The sequence below is a fragment of the Lepisosteus platostomus genome, chromosome 24 (genome assembly GCF_059453375.1).
Source record: "Lepisosteus platostomus isolate fLepPlt1 chromosome 24, fLepPlt1.hap1, whole genome shotgun sequence".
Classification (NCBI taxonomy): Eukaryota; Metazoa; Chordata; class Actinopteri; order Semionotiformes; family Lepisosteidae; genus Lepisosteus; species Lepisosteus platostomus.
The window spans coordinates 13,782,202-13,792,500 of NC_142634.1; the positions used below are offsets into that span (position 1 = coordinate 13,782,202).

The window sequence follows — 10,299 nt, forward strand, 5'->3', positions numbered from 1 at the left end:
GCTACTGACTTCTTAATTTTGTGTTTGTATTATTTTCCAAGTTATGTATAGGATTTTAAAAATATTTTGCTGCCGTTGACTCAAACAATTAGAATAGACCCATCTTGTGAAATTTCAAAATGTTGATGAATACACAATTTTTTAACTTGGTATTTTATTCAGTACTTGAATACTCAAAGTGAATACTTTAAGGATAAGGTAGGTTACAGTAATTTTCAGTAAAAAATAAAGAAATTTGTCAAAAATATGTCAATTACACAAGTATTCAGACCCATGAACTCGATATTTGGTGCACTTTTGGTCTCAATTACAGCCTCGAGTCGTTTTTGGATAAATCTCTTAACTTTGAACACTGGCTTTGTGCAATTTTGAATTTGCTCAACCTCTCTTAAATTGCTTGGAGATGACTTATGGACAGCAATTTTCAGGTTTCTCCACTGGTTCTCAATAGGATTCAAGGAATGGTTGTGCAGTGGTAACACTGCTGCCTTGCAGTGCAGGGAATCTGTGTTCAATTCTGGAGCTGGGTGCTCTCAGAGTGGAGTTTGTGTGGGTTTCCTCCCACAGTTCAAAAACATGCAGGTAGCTTAATTGTCCTGTGAGAAAACTGGCCCTGCTATGAGTGTCAGCCTGCCCTGTGATAGACTGGTTTACATCCAGGGTGCATCCTGCCTTGTGCATTCTTGTGCCAGAATAAGCTCGGGCTCTTCTGTGATCCTGAATCGAATGAAGTGGTCAGAAATCAGATTCAAGGAAAGACTTGAATCTGAAGCATATTTTCCCCTAACATTTGCCTGTACTTTGCTCTGTGCATTTCTTCTTCAGTCCAAGCAAGCTTTCCAGCCCCTGCTGAGGAGAAGCAGCCCGACAGCATGATACTGCCACCACCATGCGTGACTAGAGATGGTGCTGACTGGATGATGCACCGAGCTGGTTTGGTGCCAGATTTAGGCATTGTGACTTAAAAGGTCCATTTTGGTTTCTCTTCTAAACCAAAAAAACCTTGCAGTGTCACGTGAATTCTTTGGTGTAAACCATGTTATTTTAAGTTGTATAAGTCGAGTTGTTTTACGTTTTTTTTTACAAAATATTTTATATTTTTGACTCTCGTGTTTTACAGTATGTCCAATTTCACGTTCTGGAAAAAAAAAAATCTCACTTGATCCAAAATCATTCGGAGCCACTGTATAAATTGAAACATTTCTCCTGCATTAAAGCAGTATTGACACTAGAGGGCACCGGAAGCTGTCGTTTCATATTTTTAATGCACAATTCACGTTGCATAAATATTAAGAGGGTTATCGTCCCTTAAAAAAAGAACATCTAGTTCAATTATATTTGATACGTTATACTCTGACCAAAATAATACATTGTGCACTAAAATGTGAGAGCTGTGCTAGTTCTCCAGACTGGAGATGTGTAGAACACTTTAGAATAGACTACAATTTCAGTTCGGTAAAGATACAGTAAACTTCACATTGGAAAATTGTCTGCTCATCTATTTCTTCCAGGTGTGAGCTTCAAAAAGGTTAACTCAACCCAAGTCAGATAGAGAAAACTGAGTTTCTCACGTCTCATATAATGGCCCGTGTTTTCGACTGTCCGTCCCAATCCGGTGAAGTGTGCAGTATTCAAACGAGTCATTGATTATACCATCCCCTCCGCACCATACCTTACACACACAAGTGTACAATACGTACACTTAGTTAAATCTAGTTACCTATTGGTCCAACGGTGTTGATTGATCAAACAGAACTTCGAGTGTCTCAGGAACATAATAATAAGTAAGAAAGAAGCAATTACACGAATAGGGCATCCTTTCAAATCATAATGAGATCTAACGTGACTTCGCAAAGAATTCTAAACATTTAAGCAAAAAGCAGGCAAACTATACGTCAACGAATGGCAGGAGTGAGACTGAGGCAGCAGATCTCGGGGTTAAAACTAATCTTGGGCCGGGGGGAATGAGGGGGAAAGTATTTGTAGATAATTATTCAGTAACCTAGATAACTAGCGATGAGCTCCTAAAATGCCCACGGAGAGTAGGGCAACAGGTTGCATGCACACGGCTAATGTTATCTTTGACCAGACATCTAGGACCAAAGTTGATATTTAGTATCTGAACAAGAGGGATTTTATTATTTATTGCTTTTCCTCACTTGTTTTATGTTACAAACATAGGTCGCAATTTGATCAAATGAAACACACGTGTAGGGGTCTTCTCCTACTTAATCATTACCAAAAAGCAATTTAAAGCTACTACTGTGCTACTACCAAAACAAAACAAAATCGGTTTGGAAACAAGCCTCATAATAGTCTCACGCATTATATTTCACGAGTTGTAGGCTTTCCCATTCCCTTTCTACAACAACAAACAACCAGTCACCGACCTCACTAAAAGACATCTACAATTGAGAACTATAGACTGCAGCTAGAGAAACGTCCTTCTAAACTGACGATATGGATGTCAAGCGGCCCAGCAGCGACCACTTCATGAAAAAAGCATGTCAATAGCGAGTGAGATACCTGCTGGACAGTCCTCAGAGGTACAGGACCTGCACCCTGGACCTCACTAATGAAAAGGTACATCGTGGTATTAAATATACTCCTATACATACGGGAAAAATCAATATGTAGTTTTTCATACTTATACTGCTGTTAGCAGGTACAGACAGAATACTGTGTATTCCTTCTCAAATGAGCTAGAGGTGCCTCGATAATCCTACATTTTACAGCAGGCATGCAAACAGTTTCTTTTACAGAACACAAGTGGATCTTAGTTCCTTCCAGTCTTTCTTTGCTCTCTCTCTCTCTCTCGTCGTGGGTCAATCTAGACACAAAATAACAACCAGCGCTTGGGAGTTTCGAAAAGAGGTCGCAAACTCGTGGTGTAGGTCGGTAGGGGGCGCACTCCACTCTTGGGTCAGGAACAGCGCGGTCCGCCTTGTTCTTGTCAAACAGGCCTCCTGACATAACGAGTCAAATCGTCGCCACTTGCTGGTAAACTTTTGTGCGTGGACGGTGTGCATTTCAGAGGGATCCAAGCACTCAGGCGTGTGTCTGCGTGGCGCTCCCACGTTGTTGCCTCTGGTCTTGTGCTGAAGCAGGGCAGGTAGAGTCTCGGGTGTCCTCCCACAGCCTCGACTGCCCGCCCTGTCTAATCTGTGGGTCATTGCTACTGTAGATTTATCCCACCCTGCGCCTGATGCCTGCCGGGCTCGCACACCGCGACTGGGTTTCTGAAAATGATAGGACGGGCAAAATACAGACTTATTTTTGGTATTAGAGAATGGTACCTTTGGCTTTACTGCTAAAACAAAATCACCAGAAAAATTAGGTCCACGCATATTCCGTAACAATACAATACCAGTGTTTATGAGGTCAAAATTAAAATATAAACACCCCTGTGTGCTGTAGGTGACTCTTTTTTCCTCCTATACAGTAGGCACACTGAGTACTTTCAGTGCGAGTCATAGGCCAAAGGGTGGCTCGTGAGAATGAGGGTTATAGGCTTGAGAAAACGTGACACACGCATTGCTATTTCAATACGTCCTCTCGGCTCTCCCGCCTGCGCTCCCGTGAGTTCGCCGACTTCCAGCCTCATTAAAATATGCAAATACATATGTGTACATTGTTTTCTTCGCGAAGTGTCTTCAGATGTAACGCGATCAATGCAGCGCCGCCGAGACGAGATAAGATCTCCTTTACAATAAGGAACGGGCATTAACGCACAATTACACACTCGTCCGTGCTGTGCGCCTGTTTAGGAGAGATAGTATTACTTACGAGGAGGTTACTAATGGCACCCCGCTGGCCCCCTCTGGACATTTCGTTTGTTCCCCAACCCAGACGTTGCTAGTAACACACTATGTGTTAATGAATGTGGATATTTTAAAATTGATTATTTAAGAAGGATTGGTTTCCGCAGATTGCACCAAAACGCAACCGATCTATCGGCTATATATAACGGATTACGTAACATATTTTGCAGCAGGTAATGCATAAAATAAGAAGTCTGTGCTGAACTGTAGTTCTGTGGAATGACCCCAGATTAGCCCTATTGTGGATTTCCTATTACAATCTTTATTTACAACACAGGTGTTACAGAAAGCGTATTGGAAAAAGTTTTTTTTAAATGAATTGTTCGCCGTGTTAGTTATACACAACACTGAGATTTACATGGTAAATATGTAACGCTATTACCCACGTTTAGACTGAGTAACATCTGGCACTTAAATACACTAATTTAAATACAATCAATATGTTCCTAAATAAAAACGAACCTGTCCCACTTTCAAATATAAGCATCGTGTAACATCGGTTAATTAAATTGTTTTGTTTTCCCTATTTCCAGACGGTATTGATCAACGTGTTACGTCAGTATTGGTAACTTTACAAAACCAAAGTCAAGTGCAATTGCTCAGTTCAAAAATCTCCAGTACTTCACAAATGCAGGATACATCTTATTTTGCTGTTTTTTTAAAACGGCCTTCCGTCGGTAGATCTACTCTACGTCTCGATTTTGCTTCATTCAGTTTTTGGGCGACTTTTTTTTTTCGTTGGGAATGAAATAATCACCAGCGCTGTTTAACGGAGGGAATCCAGCCCATATATTTAGTCTAGCCGGTGAGAAAAAAAAATTCGCTTCAATATCCCCCAAGATGGCCGCCGATGTGGGATCGATGTTTCAATATTGGAAGAAATTTGATCTACGGCGGCTTCAGGTTAGTGCGAATCTCTACCTTTCTGGAGAATATGAAAATATAAAGGCTGCTCTACCGGAAAATGAGGAGAAAGAGGCTTTTGGGGCGAGTTTTGGCGAGTAAAAGCAGCGCTGTTGCATTGATAGGTATTAGAAATTGATCTTCTTCTGCCTTTGTTCAGTTCAATCATTGATCAGCAGTAGAGCGACCATAGAGCAGCAGCAGCGCGCTCTGTGCACTCTCCGACACTGCTGGGATGCTGTCTGGCAATTTGCGAATTTTGAAATATTTATCTTGTTGATTTGAGCCTACTGTACAATTGTTTGCAAGAAAATTGAAACTTTTCTGATACGTGCCAATGTCTTGCCCGGGGACTTTACTTTTTCCTGCTAAAATCGGTTTTATAAAGATGATAACGGTGCGTGACTTTATCACGTTAGCCTTCATTTCGTCTCTCGCGGTTTTGCTTGGATTTCTGTTCGGACCATTCGTTGTTTTTAAACAAGGGAGTATTATTATAATTAATGCTGCGATTGTTATTTTAATAAGTGTGATTTTGCATTTTGCGAAACTTTGCTTTATGAATGGGGTCGCGAAAAGTTATTTCGTATGGTTCTGTAGAACTTTTAATTCATTGGTAAAGTTCATAAAATGAATTTGAAAGGCAAATGGTTTAATCTGCCGCCAATGTATATTTTTCGGGAATAATGCAGTGTTACCGTTGCAGCTTGTCAGAGATATATTGTAGCGCTTGTGTTTTGCAGTGGTGCTCAGGAATTTTTTTAAAGAAAACTTTGAGAAGCGCACACTTATCATGTACGGGTCAAATTTAAATCGTATTCATTCTGGATTCCATTCTATATGCATGAGTGTCGTTGGCATAAAATTAAATACAAGTTTGGATGGTTGCATTCTTCAGGAACAATCGTGACGATGTTGGTCTTAAAATAACTGGATATAAGCCTGCAACTCCAATTTTTGTTCATTTTTAGAAGAAGACATTTTATTTTAAAAGCAGGGGAGGTGGGCAAAAGGCAGAAGAAACGGGATCCGAAGGACAATGATCGATTGATTATAATAAGTCTGTGTAATATGAATAAAGCTTTCTTTTACGGGGTACCGTCAGTGTTTCACAGTGGTAGGGCACGCACGGCTCCTTTTGGAGAGGAAAACGGCTGCAGTTTGTGTTCCAGCCGCAGTGTGTGCAAGAGTAGGGTACTCAGGCAGGGACTGTGTAATTGTATTCCCTGCTAATGTTTGTAAATCAGACCTGAGCAGAGCAAGGGCACGGACTCGCTCTGTATGATTGATGTTCTGTAACAGGAGGAATGACAGGCGCGTAGCGGAAAGGCGGCGTGCCGGAGAACTGGATCGCTTCTCGCTCGGGTTCTGGCTGCTGGAGCCCTGGTGTGGCCGGTTTGTTGTCATTCAGGCTTGGCGAATACCACGGCGTATCACTCATGTTGTCGGAGGAATGTGCCGTGTGTCTGAGCGTGTGTGTGTGTGTGTTGTACGGCCATTGTGCCGTGGAGCGTCGGCAGAGTTGGGGGGGGGGGTTCATTCACCTTCAACCAGCCTGCAAATTCAGAGCGAGATGGAACAGCTCCGCATTACCGCACGGCTATCAGACTGAGGGATTTCAGCGGCGTCAACTGTTATTTCGACACCACATTCTACTTACTGTAAAGGGTCTGTTATGTCAACACTAAGATCATTATTAATAATTAATACAGTTCGTCTGTGTGGCGTACGGACACTGGCTAAGGTTTATACGCTGTCATACACAAAGCAGTTAAATTCCTTTTTTAGGGGATATGTTTGCGCCCCGGATAGGTGCTGTTGGCTGTAACGATTTACATGTCCTTGTGAATCTTTCTCCAGAAGCAGGAAGGTGCTGTCTTGAGCTTTGTGTCTGTGATTACGAGCGCTGGTCATCGCTGTGCAGCTGTCAGGAGCAGCTCTGCGCGCAGGAGGAGCGAGGTGCCTTGTACTGTCGGTAGTACTTAGAGGCTTGATTGCTCTAGTGACGCGCTGTCACCTCCGGAGAAATTGCCATGCTTGGGAAAAGGCAATACATTGATATTGTCCGATAGAAACCGCTTATCGCTTTTTTTTTCGTTTTGTTATAAACGCTCTTGCTCCAGCTGCCCCCTTTGTGTGTCTGCCTTGCTCAAACCGTCGGAGGTGAATAAAACGAAAATACACGCATTCCACGGGACTAGACTGAAGTCTTTCCATCGGTAAAAACCTTTCGTTATATGTCTGTGATAAGATTTCTTTATCATCAGTAGTTCTCGAAGATGAACAGAAGTATCCCTACCCCCCTCTTTTTTCACGGTGCATTTTTAAAACTAATTTAGGAAAACAACTTTCAACAGAGCCATAGTCCTTAAAATAGAATGCGTTTACAAAGGATGCTTTACTATATCCCCACCCTAAGGCAATTAGTAAAAATAGTTCTTTCCAAGACTCGGAAGACGGCAAAATCATAAAAAAAGGGAAAGTATGAAAAGAATCACTGTCCACATAGACTTATATATATGATTCCCCATGGATGAAAAATGAAAAAAGTGTGCTATGGGACTAGATTAAAGAGAAGGATGGAGAATCAATAGATTTGTATGTCATAAATAATTATTTCAACTGGGGAGCATAATGGTATAGAGTCATGTTTGAAGACATTAAACAGGGGAGATTGTGGGTTTGTGGTTCTGTTTGAGTTAGGTTGTGTCATCAGGTGATCAATAACTGAATTCTGTAATGGGATTAGTACAAACTGTCTTGAAAGTGTGCAACAGACAGCAAATATTCTCTTACAGTGTAGTGAAGTAATGTGCGACGAACTCGATCGCAATGCGAAAAACACTGTAGTACTGCCATCCTGATATAAGAGTGGCCTGTTTCACCAGAGGCAAAATATTTGTGGAACAAAACTTTCACGTTTGTATCCTTTACTCATTAGTAACACCAAGGACTTCCTGCCTGTTATCTTCAAGACCCAGAAAGGAGCCCAATCGAATTTTCAGTTTGCAAACGTTACAGTACAGTCATACCTATTGCACAGTTTATTAGGAACAAGGGTTCAAATCAGGTTAATGTCTGCTGTTGCAGGCATATGGTCCATTTTTCTTCTTCCCCGATAACAACAAGAGCCAGCTACCTATCTGGTATTAACATGCACCCGATTGTATAGAGTAAAAGAAGATTTTTGTAATTGTAAAATATTTACATTTTCTGTAGTATTATGGTATGCAGCATATTCATCATAGAAGGTCACCGGTTCATGATTACTTATCAAACTCCATTTTATGCAGTTAATTAACATGCCAGTTTTTAACAGAGTTGAACTGCAATTCAGGTTTTCTGCAGATTAAAAAGAGTTTTCAGTTCTAAGGAACAAAGGGATTTTAACTTTTTCACTCTGCTAAACACTCCAGACCTTAAGGTCAGTGGTACATTTTGAATCAAAACTGTTTTGATTCTTCGATTTGAACAGATACCTATTCAGATTAATCTCTTTGCACGTATGACTATCAGTGCTTAAGAGTCTTTCTTTGTGAAGCGTATTCAGCCTTATATTAAAAGCGAAGTCTGAATGAATGGAAACTGAACATGCGTGGGCCGAGTCTTAAACCATAAGCAGTTAGGTTAGCAGCAAGGATCAAGGCTTTTTACTTTAAGAGAGCCACACTGGGTTTTTTTAATTAATGCAATTTGTTTACTGAATTGATTACACACACTAGTCACAGTTATACACTGTCAAAAACACTTGTTAACTTCTAATTATGCTATCTTGATGGCCCTACAGAGGCTTTGATTCTTTTGAAAAGGTATTTTTCTTTCCATAGTTTCATGGTTAAGTAGCCGAAATGTGTTTATGAAAGATAATATGAAAACACTCTGAAACTTTCTCATCCTTAGAAGCTGAGCTGGACTGGGGTAATAGACGTATAGAACTGAATTATGCAGATGAGCCACTCATTGTCTTGAGTACTTTCATCGTAACAAAGGTCACATGGCTACTCTTTGGAAAAAGCTGAAATGTTGGTACTTACATGTAATCACAAGTGATCTGACGTTTCATGTGAGGTGACAGCTTTCACGCATGTATAAGTTGTGCTTTTGAGAAATACCACTCAAAAACACAGCACCACTAACAAGAAGTGACTGTGGACCAAGAAGACATGAGATTATCAAAACAAATAGCAGAGAAGAAATGACAGGGATTGGTTAGCATGCAAGGCTGTGCATGGTGATAGCTGGATAGTGGAGCCACCCACTGTGCTGCAATGATTTAAAGGGCTGATGACGCTGTATATAATTACTGCTGTACATCACCCAGGTGAACTTCACTGGTGGATAACATAGCTCCCCACCTTTATGTGAAGTCGTTTTAATCTTTATCCGTGAGGGATTATTACTTTAAAAACTACCGTACCGAGATAGGATGGCCGAATCCCGTGCACAACGCAGTCCAAACTGAGTGAGAGTGGGCAACCTGTGCTCACTTTCCTACAGGGGCGGGGTGTTGACTGTGTGAAAGCTGGAATAGAAAAGTACATAGTTTTTAACAGTAGCGTAAATGGTACAAAAAGGAACCTCCATTGTTTAGGAGGACATGGGTATTTTTGTGTTTGTCGCTTAAAGATGAATTTCCTTCTTTGTCTGGTGATGCGTCTCCAGAACTGCCCAGTGCTGCCCAGTGATCACTGAATCAGCAGGAGGTGAGCCGTCCCGCTCCAAGGTCTGCTTGAACGCAGCTAAGGGGCGAAGGAACAGTCATGTCGGTGTCTGCTGACCTTGAGGTCTCCACATGTCTATAGATGAACCGAGGACACTGCTGGGGGAACGGTCTCCTTGCTTTTGTCCAGACGTGCATAACTGGGCCCCAATAGGCCTGATTTATTGCTCTCTTTTTTGGATTTTTTGCCACGGGGAACAACTGCATTAGAAGCTACTATCTGTATTCTATTAATTCCTTTTACTAGGAATTTATTTACTTTTTGTTGTGTTCGTGTATATCCATATTTCCTAGACTGTGGCTTCAGGGTTTGGGATATTTTTTTGTTGCTGCTTCTTTTCTTGTTACCTACAGTAATTGCCTTTTATGGCCTCTGAGAGCAGGACATAAGCACATACTGTACACATACATTGTCCAAAAGGCTGCAGTGCAATAGCAATGCTGATCTATCACAGGAGATGTAAAGGCAAAGGAAGTTCAAGAAGTTATGAGCTATCAATCAGTCTTATCTAGAGCTGGCTTCACTTAGAGGTGTTTGGTAATTTGGAAATGCCCAAGTAATCCATCACTGCGCAGAGATGAAGATGATTTCGCAGAATAGACATCAGGGGACATTATTAGCGAGGTCATGCTGTGGAAAGGTGCCTTCTCCCACGTTCTTGATGGTCCTGATCCTTCTGTTGCAACACGCTTTCCCTGGTACATTAAGTGTGCCGAAAAGCAAACATGAAATGGACAAAATAATTGCATGCAACTGAGTGAGGGAAGCACTTGGTTGAGTTTAAACTCCGAACGTCCTTGTCCCAAGGCTGCTTGTAGCTTCCACGCAGGAAAGGAGAGTTTTTCTTTAAACTT

General features: G+C 41.4%; 1 protein-coding gene across 5 annotated transcripts in view; it reads left to right on the forward strand.

The window, feature by feature from the left end:
* The first annotated feature begins 4,036 nt into the window (after positions 1 to 4,036).
* Positions 4,037 to 10,299, forward strand: part of cux2b (cut-like homeobox 2b) — a 154,638-nt gene continuing 148,375 nt past the window's right edge. The window contains exon 1 of one of the 5 annotated variants that reach the window (XM_088618155.1): positions 4,037 to 4,724. In XM_088618155.1, the coding sequence (XP_088474281.1) occupies positions 4,662 to 4,724 (63 nt within the window). In that variant the 5' untranslated portion in view covers positions 4,037 to 4,661. Of the gene's footprint in view, positions 4,725 to 5,621; positions 6,944 to 10,299 lie in introns of those variants that run through there. The other 4 variants (XM_088618157.1, XM_088618156.1, XM_088618158.1 and 1 more) reach the window with 4 other exon arrangements.